The sequence below is a fragment of the Dermochelys coriacea genome, chromosome 2 (genome assembly GCF_009764565.3).
Source record: "Dermochelys coriacea isolate rDerCor1 chromosome 2, rDerCor1.pri.v4, whole genome shotgun sequence".
NCBI classification, from domain to species: Eukaryota; Metazoa; Chordata; order Testudines; family Dermochelyidae; genus Dermochelys; species Dermochelys coriacea.
Window position 1 is genome coordinate 172,488,303 of NC_050069.1, and position 14,322 is coordinate 172,502,624.

At 40.6% G+C, this 14,322-nt stretch overlaps 1 protein-coding gene across 1 annotated transcript in view; it reads right to left on the reverse strand.

The window, feature by feature from the left end:
• CNTNAP2 (contactin associated protein 2) overlaps positions 1-14,322 on the reverse strand; it is a 1,664,903-nt gene that overhangs the window by 254,329 nt on the left and 1,396,252 nt on the right. The window contains exon 15 of the mRNA XM_038391157.1: positions 1,958-2,085. Coding sequence (XP_038247085.1) covers positions 1,958-2,085 — 128 coding nt within the window. The remainder of the gene's footprint in view (positions 1-1,957; positions 2,086-14,322) is intronic.

The window sequence follows — 14,322 nt, forward strand, 5'->3', positions numbered from 1 at the left end:
AGGAATACACAATACTGTGTATTTATGACCCCATCTACATGGGCACCCTGACTGTGTTTTGAAATCATTTTCAGCAATTCACATTCAAAATGGTTCCCACCAACAGAGGCGATGTCTGGGGTGGAGATGGGAGGGTCATGCATCCCCCCCCCAGATTTGATGCTTGGCTTGGAGTGAGCATGCTCAATACCATCTGCTGACATCGCTGCACTCACTCTGCCTCTCCGCTATTGGCAGGTATGGGTTGTCTTTGCCCATCAACGAGGCTGGACCGGCCAGATGGACAGGACATAGCTTTGCCCTGAAGGGTCTGGGAAATTTTCTTTTCCAAAATCCATTTAAATGACACTCTAGCCTTTGCCCAGCTGAGCAAGTCCAATCCTAGATGGCTTGTTGAAAATGAATATGGTTCAAAGCCTGCTGAATTTCCCAGCCTAGATCTCTTCCCCCAAAGGATTTCAATGCAGCCCCCACAAAGTTCATGGTCCTCAGCGAGGTGCTTGTGGAATAGAAAGAGATCTCTTCACCCAGCCCTGGCCTGCAATACAGCAGCAAGTTTGACAGGGTAGGGAATGAAGAAGGCTCCAGAATCCAAGGGAGAATGCACAGGGGTTGGGGGTTGGCCAGGAATTCAAGGTGAATTCAAGGCCATGGAAATAAATACAAAATTATTCACAGGATAGGATTTATGGCTTCACAAAATTTGGCAGCATAACTCAAACAGCAGACTGAATATAATGCAAATGGACAGTTAGGAATTCATTCATTTCCCAAATAGCTGTTGGATTCAACTATGTTCCAGTAAACCCTATTATTTGCTATTCACGAACATTTGAGCAAATGCGGTTTTGTTAACACTCATGTTTGAGAACAGCTGAATTCATAGAGATTTCTAATCATACTGATACTCAGGCAACATATGAAGAAGGGTACGAGTGGATGAAAAAAGTATTTGCATTCCTTATTTCCTATTCATCATTTGTAAAATCTTGTATAAACATGTCAGTCATCTAAATCAGGGAACAGAAACAGTAACTTCTGACTCAGGTGATCAGTCACACACCACAAATAATAATCAGCAGTTAGTTTCTGTGAACAATTTGCAAGCATCCCATGCAGTATGTCTGTACACAATATTCATCAAATACATTAACAGAAAACAGAAAGAAAATGAGCAGAAATTAGAAATTCTCCAACAGAAAAGCAGACTAAATGCATCTGATAGTAACCCATCCTGCCAGCCATATTTATGAATGACAATAAAGGCTAGGCCAAATTCACTCCTTTTCATTCATTTTGAAGTCACTTACCATCATTTACTACATAAAACATACACTTTAATCTTTATAACTCTGATATTGCACCTCCTACAGGCCAAACTGGAAGGTATGTATCCCGTCTCCAGTGCACAAGTTTTAAACTAGAAACTGCCGCGGAGAACCATCCCTGGTTTACAAGTCAACATTGAGCTCTGAGGATGGTACTTGATAGCAGTAATGTCAAACTTTACACAGCTATAACCTGAGTTTACAAGGATGCATTTAGCCATAATGCTACTATTTATATCTCTATAAACTTAGTTTATGGTGATATAAATAGGAATGCTAATGGCATTAAAAGCAGCACTCAGCAGCATCACAGCTGTCGAGTGCTGCTCTTCTGCTATTTGTATTACTGTTTATATAATCATAAACTTAGCTGGGTAGTCAAAGATGCCTCATTTACCACACAAGAAAGATGAACGCCCACCTTTTAGATCCAAAGCGGAGCCCCTTATATTGGTGGTTTTATGGTCATTTCTTTCCCTTTCTCTGCACATCTTAGACTCGGCTAGGAAGTGGCTGTGAGCAAAATGTAACTTGCATGAGCTTAGTTGGGGAGGCAGTCAGTTTTCCTATGTTCCAACAGGGCTATAAGCTAATCAGGAGCAACAGCATTGAAAAAACAGCAAACTTACGGTCTCCTTGACAGCGCACAGGACCCACACTTAACTTGGATTCTGATCCCGATCGGTCAATATCTCCAACCACCACTTGACTCACTGGTAGATGTTCTTTGTAAGACAAGAGCCCAGCATCTTTTCTCCTGAGACAGAGGAAAAAAAAAGAGAAACAATACAACAACAAGTGAAATATTTACAAAGATTTTATTCCCTGACAATGAACGAATTACCACAAGAATAAATATCCCTGAAAAGCAATAATTAAATCAATACAAAAATGTTACCCTTTTGTTAATCACATCTATTTGATTAAATACCTCCTATTAATATTATCATATGTATTTTTGTAAAACAGATATATTCATTTCATCCAAGAAAATCTCTCCAAAATAGTTTCATTGGATTTTTTGTTTGGAACTGACCACAGCCCATACGTACTTGAGCAATGGTTCTTTGTTGATTGTTTAGCTTGTTTGCTTTGAATGGAGAGGAGATTTTCAATACCTCCTAAAGACATATCTTTTTTTGTCCCTAGCTGTGGCCAGTTGGCACTCTAATGATATAATACCTGCTCACAGGATGAATAACATTGCCATTGCTTTTAACAGTTTTAGCACTGCATTGATGACAAAAGATGAAGAATTAAGAGCTAAAAGCTTCTGACCACCCCAGTATATAATACAGATGGACAGAGACCTACATTTTAGTTACTTCACCAGGATACCTCTTCACTTATGTGAAGTGAGAACTGATTCATGTTTTAGGTCAGGTGCCTAAAATGAAAGCATTAGAACAGCAATTGTGCTGTTCCTTTAAAACAGAAAGCAATAACTTAACTCGCCACATCCCCTCTTTCCATGAACCATTTTTTGTCAGAAGCAAACAGACAGGGAAGCCAAGAGCAGTCATGCAGCTCCTAGGATGTGAAGAATAATGCAGCCTTGAATTTAATACAGCTTTTTACAAATATTAGTGAGACCCTACTGTTAAAGACATGAAAAAATTAAGAGGAAACAAAACAACCTAACAGTTGTCCAAGCTGCATAACCCAAAAAGTGAAGATATGTATCTTCCTCTTTTTTACAGCACCTTTCTAAGTGCTCCAGTAAATCAGCAACTAATAGTAACCACAGACTTTCCCACCTTCTTCTTTACAAATCAATTTCTTTGCTCAACAAGAACACAATACTAAGGATGATTTTAAAGCCCTAGAAAATATACTGAGTAATATACTGTAGGGAGCAATTGCATTTTGGGATAACACTACATGCTCTGAAAGCCTTTTCCACTGCTATTTTCAATGACTTTATGACCCTGTAACATTAGATTCCTATTATCCAGGAAGCAGAGCAGAGGGAGTTCTGTGATCCAGTAAAGCTGAGAGTTTCTCAGTCACACTAATATACTGTCTCTGGTCATATCAGCTATTGAGTCCTTCTGAAGTGATGGAAGATAAAAACTCATTTAAAAAGAAAAGCAATTAAAGTAATTAAGAAAATAACTATCATTTTAGAATGACAGCTCGTTGGAACTTGTGTCTGCTCTCTGTAATGAAGAAAGTAATTAGAAATTAATTTATTTACATATTTGAGAAAGTTAAATGTTTTCTGAAAACACTGGATGACATTTTCTTAAATCTTTATGCTCTTTCCTTTTCAGAGTTCCCACCTTTATCTCAGAATCCTTTATTTCTCCATTCTTCAGCAGTTCCAAGAGGCTGAGACTATTAACTGAGTATGGTTGGACATAGCCTCTTCCAGATTCTGCCAGAGGAGACTGCCAGTAGACAAAGAATGGAGAGAAGGACCTCTCATATCCTTTGTGTCTAAGTGAGCTGCTTCTGCAGATTCTGCTAAATAATAACAAGCACTTATACAGTGCTTTTCATCTATAGATTTCAAAGTCCTTTAGGAAGGTGGGAGAGTATCATTATCTTCTGTTTACAGATAGGAAACAGAAGTGCAGGAAGGTTAAGTGATTTGTTCATGGTAACAAAATGAGTGAATAAGATTATAATCCCAGGTTCCCTGATCCCAGCCTGATGCCCTATCTATAGGACCCTAGCCTCTGTAACATAAATTAAAGGTAGGTTACCACTTTACTCTTCCTCTGAAATTATTTTTCTCTGTTGAATGCCACTATTTCAAAAAGACCTTCAAATCAGAGGTAACTATTAAAAATATAAAAAAAATTTAGAGTGATGAAAAGAAAGCTACACCAATGGCAATCCATCCCTCCCCACCAACATTAGCGGATATTTTCAGCCCCAAATAATGGGGCCAATGATCTTTCAAGCCTCTATCAGCCATAAATGCCACTTCCTTTCCATGGAATGAAAATGACTAGTGATGGTTTTCCCCGCCTCTCCTTTACTAATGTTACTGATCAGTATTCATACTCATTATTAATGATTTATTTATGAAGTAACACAAAATACTGTGATACTCTTTGGTAACTTTAGAGCCATTGCCGTGAAAATAAAAAAAAAGTGTTACATAGTTTCTTCCAGTAGTGCTCTTGTTTTGTTTTCTGATAACTGGCTGTTTGTCACTGTCATAAATATAAAGAGAAGGGTAGCCACCCCTCTGTATACAGTGCTATAAAATCCCTCCTGACCAGAAACAAAACCCTTTCTGTAAAGGGTTAAGAAGCTAAGGTAACTCTGTTGGCACCTGACCCAAAATGGCCAATAAGGGGACAAGACTTTTTCAAATCTGGAGGGGGGGGGACAAAGGGTTTGGTCTGTCTGTGTGATGCTTTTGCTGGGAACAAATCAGGAATGCAGCCTTACAACTCCTGTAAAATTAGTAAATAATCTGTAAGTAATTTAGCTAGAAAATCACAGGTTTCAGAGTAGCAGCCGTGTTAGTCTGTATTCGCAAAAAGAAAAGGAGTACTTGTGGCACCTTAGAGACTAACAAATTTATTAGAGCATAAGCTTTCGTGAGCTACAGCTCACTTCATCGGATGCATTTGGTGGAAAAAACAGAGGAGAGATTTATATACACACACACACAGAGAACATGAAACAATGGGTTTATCATACACACTGTAAGGAGAGTGATCACTTAAGATAAGCCATCACCAACAGCAGGGGGGGAAGGAGGAAAACCTTTCATGGTGACAAGCAGGTAGGCTAATTCCAGCAGTTAACAAGAATATCAGAGGAACAGTGGGGGGTGGGGTGGGAGGGAGAAATACCATGGGGAAATAGTTTTACTTTGTGTAATGACTCATCCATTCCCAGTCTCTATTCAAGCCTACGTTAATTGTATCCAGTTTGCAAATTAATTCCAATTCAGCAGTCTCTCGTTGGAGTCTGTTTTTGAAGCGCTTTTGTTGAAGTATAGCCACTCTTAGGTCTGTGATCGAGTGACCAGAGAGATTGAAGTGTTCTCCAACTGGTTTTTGAATGTTATAATTCTTGACGTCTGATTTGTATCCATTCATTCTTTTACGTAGAGACTGTCCAGTTTGGCCAATGTACATGGCAGAGGGGCATTGCTGGCACATGATGGCATATATCACATTGCTAGATGCGCAGGTGAACGAGCCTCTGATAGTGTGGCTGATGTGATTAGGCCCTATGATGGTATCCCCTGAATAGATATGTGGACAGAGTTGGCAACGGGCTTTGTTGCAAGGATAGGTTCCTGGGTTAGTGGTTCTGTTGTGTGGTGTGTGGTTGCTGGTGAGTATTTGCTTCAGATTGGGGGGCTGTCTGTAAGCAAGGACTGGTCTGTCTCCCAAGATCTGAGAGAGCGATGGCTCGTCCTTCAGGATAGGTTGTAGATCCTTGATGATGCGTTGGAGGGGTTTTAGTTGGGGGCTGAAGGTGATGGCTAGTGGCGTTCTGTTGTTTTCTTTGTTGGGCCTGTCCTGTAGTAGGTGACTTCTGGGTACTCCTCTGGCTCTGTCAATCTGTTTCTTCACTTCAGCAGGTGGGTACTGTAGTTGTAGGAATGCATGATAGAGATCTTGTAGGTGTTTGTCTCTGTCTGAGGGGTTGGAGCAAATGCAGTTATAATGTGATATATGCCATCATGTGCCAGCAATGCCCCTCTGCCATGTACATTGGCCAAACTGGACAGTCTCTACGTAAAAGAATGAATGGACACAAATCAGACGTCAAGAATTATAACATTCAAAAACCAGTTGGAGAACACTTCAATCTCTCTGGTCACTTGATCACAGACCTAAGAGTGGCTATACTTCAACAAAAAAGCTTCAAAAACAGACTCCAACGAGAGACTGCTGAATTGGAATTAATTTGCAAACTGGATACAATTAACTTAGGCTTGAATAGAGCCTGGGAGTGGATGAGTCATTACACAAAGTAAAACTATTTCCCCATGGTATTTCTCCCTCCCACCCCACCCCCCACTGTTCCTCTGATATTCTTGTTAACTGCTGGAATTAGCCTACCTGCTTGTCACCATGAAAGGTTTTCCTCCTTCCCCCCCCTGCTGTTGGTGATGGCTTATCTTAAGTGATCACTCTCCTTAGTGTGTATGATGAACCCATTGTTTCATGTTCTCTGTGTGTGTGTATATAAATCTCTCCTCTGTTTTTTCCACCAAATGCATCCGATGAAGTGAGCTGTAGCTAGAAAATGTGTTAGATTTCCTTTTGTTTAATGGCTGTTAAAATAAGCTGTGCTGGATGGAATGTATATTCCTGTTTTTGTGTCATGTGTAACTTAAGGTTTTGCCTAGAGGGATTCTCAGTGTTTTGAATCTGATTACCCTGTAAGCTATTTACTATCTTGATTTTACAGAGGTGATTCTTTTACCTTTTTCTTTAATATTCTTCTTTTAAGAACCTGATTGATTTTTCATTGTTCTTAAGATCCTAGGGTTTGGGTCTGTATTCACCTGTATCAATTGTTGAGGATTCTTCTCAAGCCTTCCACAGGAAAGGGGGTGTAGGACTTGGGGGGGATATTTTGGGGGAAGATGTCTCCAAGTGGGCTCTTTCCCTGTTTGTTTAAAATGTTCAGTGGTGCAGCATACGGTTCAAAGATAAGGCAAATTTTGTACCTTGGGGAAGTTTTTAATCTAAGCTGGTAAGAATAAGATTAGGGGGTCTTTCATGCAAGTCCCCACATCTGTAACCTAGAATTCAGAGTGGGGAAGGAACCTTGACAGTCACCATGGTAGGAAACTTCCTCTCCTGTGAGAGGAAGAATAGTTCAGTGGTTAGACTTTTAGCCTAGGATTTGGAAGAAATGAGTTCCAGTTCTTTGCCACAGCCTTCCTTTGTGACTTTGGCCAATTCCCTTAGTCATTTTATGCCTCAGTTCACCATCTGTAAAATGGGGATAATAGTACTTCCCTGCCTCACATGGTATGTTGTAAGAATAAACTTATTAGAGATTATGAGGTGCTCAGATACCACAACAATGGGGGCCATGAAAGTACCTAAGACCTGGACTACACTACAAAGTTATTTTGACTTAATGCACCTTGCATTGACTTATTTGTGCATGCATGTACACTCACATTGGTCTACTGCTGATGAAAGCACCCCATTATGGTGACACAGTAACACCACCACCCTGAACAGCATTGAGCCATGGCTGATATACTGTGGTTGACATAGTAAGAGTGTAGACACTGCGTGATCTATGTCAAACCTAACAGTCCTCCAGCCACTGTCCCACAATGGTCAACAGTGACTCCTCTGGTCACAATTATGAACTCCACTAGCCATGAGTCACAGACTGGAAGCCGTCCCCCACTATAAAGCTCCTGCATATTTTTGAAATACCTTTTCCTGATTGCCCAGCTTGACAAGCTCACCTAGCAGCTCTTCCTTGTGGTGCAGCTGCCCAAACCATTACGCCGGCTACATATTCCAGATGTGCTCCTGCCTGGAGTAGACAGGAGTTATTGGTTCTCCTGGGCCAATGGGGAGAAGAGGCTGTGCAGGCACAGCTACGGACCAGACATAGAAACATAGACATCTATGAAAAGATTGCCTAGGGGACGCAGATGAAGGGGTACAACAGGGATCAGCAGCAGTGCTACGTGAAAGCGAAGGTACTACAGCAGGAATACCACAAGGACAGGAAGGCCGACAGTTGATCTGGTGCTAAGTCACAGACCTGCCACTTTTACAATGAGCAGCATGCCCTACTTGATGGAGACTCTACCAGTAGCCTGCAGACCACCGTGGATAGCCTAGGGGAACCTGAGACAGAGACCCCTGCCATGAACAGCTAGGAGGAGAAACATCCAGTGGGGGGGTCCAGCTATGCTGTGAGCCAGGTTCTTTTCATGACTCCACCAGGGCTGACCCTAATCCAAGGGAAGGAATCTCAGGTAACTGTGTGCATGCATTCTACCTTAAAATGTTTAAATGTGAAGATGGCATCCTGGCCCAACCCCAAGTTAGCAGGACACAGGTATCTGCTTTCCACTGGTTTATTCATATGAGAAGAGGTAGAGATACAACAAACAGCAGTTAGCTGTTTTTCATTCCCTGTAGGGCTAGGTGAGAGTGGTCAGAGGCTTGTGAAGCTGTTTGTCTATGTACACAGGGATGTTCCTTATATCCTCCTGGGAGATCTCAATGAAACTTCCATGGAGGTAATCTGCAATCCTCCCCCAAAGATTTCTAGGATGACAGCCTTATTTTTTCCTCCACAGTAGGACACTTTCCCATGCCACTTTGATGACTTTGGCAGATACCACTGCAGTAAAGAGGCTAGCGGCATACAGGCCTGGGTGGCTTCAGGATGCCAGCAGCAGGTGTGTCTTCTATGCCTTTGACTCTCAGAAGTGAAATATCAGCTAAAATCACCAGTGCTGGAAAATAGTGCCAGTGCTCAATGCTTTACACCAAGCATTACACAATTCTACTACCACCCAAAACTTCAGGGCCAGGTAGAGCACAGTCTTTCCCATCACATTACTATAGCTGACTGTTAAAATGCTCTTTCAAGGCTTCCCTCAGCTCTGCATTGAGCTCTTCTAATGACCTCTGTGTCTGGCTGTCCAAAGTCAGCAGAGAGCTGCTCCAACTCTGTCCTCCACTGCAGTGGCAACTTTTCCCTTTGCCTCACATATTATGCAGGACACAGCAGGCAGCTATAACCATTGGGACCATCCTTGTTCCAGCCTCCCTGTACAACTTGTGTACGCCTCACAACGCATTGCAAAAAATTCCCCAAAAGGTATTGTGCCAAAGGGTGGTGCATGGCACACTGGGATACCTACCCTTGGTGACCATACTATGCATTGACACAAGCACTCCTTGTGATTGCTTGCAGTGCTGATACAATCATCCAAGCATAAGACAGATAGATAGAGAACTGACTGGTATTTCAATATACTTAGTAGCTGGAGTTTAGTATGTGCACTCAACTTCTCTTTTATGTGGTGTGTGTGTGTGTGTGTGTGTGTGATTAGTAGTGACATACATTTTGCTTGATAAAATTAAAGTTTCTAAACCAAATACTAACTATAATTGAATTTACACTATATCGGGAATACTCTGCTCCTAGATGGGATAATGCTCCCACAGTTCTTTAAAGATCTTGCACATTAAGATGGAGCAAAAGGTTTCCTTCACTAAAGAAAATCCACCTAAGAACAAGGATTGAATACAGAGTGTGTCATATTCCTGTTAAAAGTCAAATAAGACTAAATGAATCTCATCAAATCCTGAAATTAACATGAGATATCGATGACATCTCAGTAAAATGTTCATATTTCTAATTTCCATTCCTATATATATATATATATATATATATATATATATATATATATACTGTTTGTAAAGAGCTGCAGGGTACTTCTGAATGAAAAGGGTCTATATTACTGTAAGATTTATTATGATTGCTTTGATTATGATCAGTTCTTTACTTGTAATATTTTATGTAAATAACATGCATTATGTATACATGAACAAATGACATTCAAATTAATGTTGATTCTGTATTGCTATTGATTTGCTTATCTAGTTATTTGAAATAAACAGGATTCATTTCTTATCTTCATTTTTGTTAGATGCCAATAAAGGCATTGCATCCCACTTAGGCTCTGATTCAGTAGTTCATTCCTACACAACAAAGCACATGAGCACAATTTAACTTTAGGCATGTGCTTAATGTTGAGAGTGTGCTTAAGTGATTTAAATAGGAATAGATTTAAGCATAATTAGGATTACTAGTGATCTAAAAAATACAAACGCGCAAAGTGCAAAATTTCCTTGTTGTCCATCTGCTACTAGACCCAACTTTTTAATGGGCTAGTACCTCTATAGTGATCTCTATATTTCCATAATCTACTTTATAGGGCTGTACTGAGGATTAGTTAAATGGATATTTGTAAATGAATGTCTGTAAATAAATTTAAAAAAAAAAAAGCTTTAAGGAGGTACAGACATGCCAAATATTTTTTGTTTTCTCCCAAAAAATAGTGTGCAAATACTCTCTTTAAAATTGAGGTGCTAATGTCAGAGCTAACATTACAGAGAATCTAACGAATTATAGAATTCTGGTAGCAGTCTTGATAATCTGGGAGCTATTTCATTGCTGATAGGTATGCTGTAATGAACAGGATTAAAAAGAGGGCTAAGCAAACAGGCTTGGATAAAAGAAGAATTGGTCCAAAACTGTATTCTAAATTTAAAGGAAACTTTTTGGAGGTTTTGATATAGTCAACTTTTTAGTTTAACACATTATATACACAATATAAAATTTTTTTCCAAACTCACTCATGTCCTAGGGCCTGCCTTTATTCTGAATTCAAGTACCCCACTATACTTATTGGCCAAAACCTTACATTTCCTCGTGAGTTGGCTGTTCTGGACTGAGGGTTTCTCACTAATTTCCTGTCTCCCTTTCTCCTCTCACATCTCAGAAAGAATCATACATGAATAGGACCCAGCACTCAAATGGGACATATAAAAGTCCATTCACTGTATGATATTTTCATTAAAAATCAATTAAATCAAAGATTAGATTCTGCCATTGGCTACACTGTGTGTAAATATAAACTCTGTTATAAAGTTGAGGGGGTGAACAGGTTAAATGGTCTCAACATGAAAAGCATGATACACACAGAAAATGATGTACCAGTTATGATCCAGGCGGACAATGTGAGGGGTCTCAATATCACCCATTATGGAGTTTAGTTGCACAGAAAATTGGAGCGAGTCTGTTAACTTTAACGTCTGAACTGTAATGTATCTCCTTCCAAACTAACCAGTATAAATTAACTATACCAAAGCAGGCATAGTTCACGTTTTACCTCTGGGATTGAGATTTAGCTATGCTTCTTCCACTCTGGCATGGCATTCCTTCCAACATCGATGCTTGCTGTAGGGTAGGACAAAAATATGGCTTGCTCAGGATTCTCTGACTATCTCCTCAGTGTCCTCTTCCACATGGCAAAAGATGAAGGGCTAGACTGCATTGCCTTTTTTTAGGGCTCTCTGTTCTTTGGAGTTCTCCCAAGGCAAAATCCAGAAGAATTTGGTGCCACTTTCCTCAGGGATTACGAGACCCTCAACCTCATTCTTTCACAACTGCACATCTAGATTAGACAAAGGTGGAGCTGAGAAGGTCCACCACAGTGGGATTGATCCTCCTACCTGTGGATCCCCACCATTTGTCTGCTTTTTCCTCTCAGTCTCTGCCTCAGTTCTGGTGCTTTGCATGTGGGACAGACCACGTGCTTGGTGTCTGTTTGGGGCACTGCTTGGGGAGAAGTGTTGCCTCTTGTGGAGTGGTCTCCCCTCCCATTTGGGTGAGGGTGAAAGGAAGACCCTTCAAGACACAGCCCTTCTCTGTGGGCAGAAATCGGACAAATGAAGGTCCCATAGGGAAAGGAGGGCAGAAAGGGCTTGTTACAGAATGGACCGTGTTAGCTTCCCATTCATTGCAGAACCACGTGTATTGTTCCAATCCTGCTATGCCACCATAATTACACAATTGCTATAGCAGGATCTCCTGTCCCACTGTTAGAAGGAGAGAGAGAGAGAGCAGGGTGCCAATCTGAAGGACTCTGTTGGGTGCCATCACCTACTTGGCCTCTCTCTGCTTTTAAAAATACCATACACTCAACTATAATATTTGCATTTGTTTCTTATATTTATATGGATCAGACAATAACTTGAGTAATAAGTCATTTTACATGTGCAATAAGCATGATTCAGTTATACAATTAGTATATGAGACAACAATTTTTATTACTTGAGCTGTACTGCAGTAAGATATATGCAGATATGATAAATAAGTTCCTTGAAGTTATCGACTTTCGAACGATATGCAAACATTTGGATCATCTGCTACCAAAATATCAGCCCAAATGTGCTTTAGGCAGGATTTTATATGAAAGGATGATGTGTGTTGGAAGAAATATTGAAAACTTGAGAACAGTAGCTTGAAGGTTTCACTCTTGGTAGTTGTTAACAACTTCAGCAGTTTTATTCCATGTGATTGAAAGAGCTAAATAAAAATAAATGATGATGTCAAGAAAAAAAAAACAGGCAATAACTTAAAAAAGTCTCCAAAGTCAGTGCAGAATTTGGCATAGAAAGTTTAATAATGAATGCTAACTTTCTCTACCTTGAGAATTTTGTAAAGGCTTAGCAGTTTTAACATCCATCATTTCTCCCATCCTCTTCATTGGACTACTGGACACTCAACCTAAAGCACTACCACTCCCACGTGCCTCATGAAGAAGAGAAACAGCCAGGATATCCCCTTCCTCCAGCCAGCCGTGCTCCACAGTATATCCTGTTGTTTCAGCAGAGTTTGTGCGTTCCTCGTTAGGGTAAAGAACTCATGATTTTAATGGACATTTGAGCCCCTGTAATAATGTTGTTGAGCTTATGGAATGATAGTAGTTGCTAATAAACAAAATATTATCTCATGGGGAAATAATTTTATGCTGTGGTGTTTCCAGTGCGACTGTTGTAGTAAATCACATCTTTCCTCTCCAACAACACCACTCGCACAATAGTATACTTAGAGAGTTGAGAACCGTCATGCTGAATGTCTCTGGCCACACTATACAGGCTTTGTTCTAGGAGACTAAGAGCTCCACAGGGTTATTACTGATCTGGTGCAGCCAGGTCGATTGTGGGTAACCACATGACTGCTGCCAGTCCATGACTGGGCAGTGTCCCCCACTCACTCCAAGTCTAATTTTCAGAAATCAATGTGCGGGGACTTTGTCTCTGAGGCATGCACCAGGACCAAAATAGGCCGGCTGGCAGTGGCCAACCATGACTGCAGTCTTCTTGAGGATTCTCTGCACTTGAAGTCTTTAAACCATGATTTGAGGACTTCAGTGGCTCAGACATAGGTGGGAGGTTTATCACAGGATTGGGTGGGTGAGATTCTGTGGCCTGCATTGTGCAGGAGATCAGACTAAATGATCATAATGGTCCCCTTCTGACCTTAATATCTATGAATCTATACATTCCTACTACTGATAAAGTCAAACTATTTTGTACCCAGTAGTTGCCGCTGGCAACGCATATGAAATGCCTTCAGCCTTTTGGTGTTTTGAATAAGATCCACATAAGAGAATCAGAATTAGGCAGCTTTGATAAATCCATATCTTTATATACTGTTTCACCTTTTTTTTGGCTCCAGACCTTATGCAGGTCCTTCATTGCTGAGGGTGCTAAACCAATTCTTTTTAGGATGTCTGTCTGATTGCACCCATTTGATGACAGTTTACTGCCTAGATAGATAAAGTCATCCACTACTTCCATAATTTATCTGGAAGCATAGAGGTCTTGAATCACAACTTCTCACCAAGACTCTGAATTTTTGTTTTTGCTCAAGAAACACTTTACCCAAGATTCTCTCTAGTGCATCTTTGAGATTATTTGCATCTTGACCAGAGGACAACATCACACACATAATTCAGATTGGTAAAAGAAGTTGAAATGGCAGTTGTACCGATATTTGCTGAGATATGTTCAAGGAGCCAATCAATTACACAACTGAACAGAGCAGGGGCCAAGACACATACATGCTTCCCCTCGGATCTAGTGTAAAACCTGGCAGACCTATGGGACACCAATGCACCCATGCCCGAGTCACTATGTAGATCTTGAATTAACCCCAAGCAGATGTTGGGAACACTGATGCTTTGTAGGGCCTGCCACAAGGCAGCTCAGTCAACAGAATTGAAGGCTGTCTTTAGGTCTACATATTCTGCTGTCAAAGGCTAGTTAAATTCATAATGGATCTCAGATAAAAGATGGAGAATAAGTATAGTGTTTATTGTAGATCATCTAGAATTGAAGCCCAATTGCTCTGGGCAATGGCAGGTCACAAAGAGAGGCTGGAGCCACGCGAAAGTTTGTGAAAAACTTTTCCAGGAACAGAGAGCAGAGTTATTGGCCTATAGCTA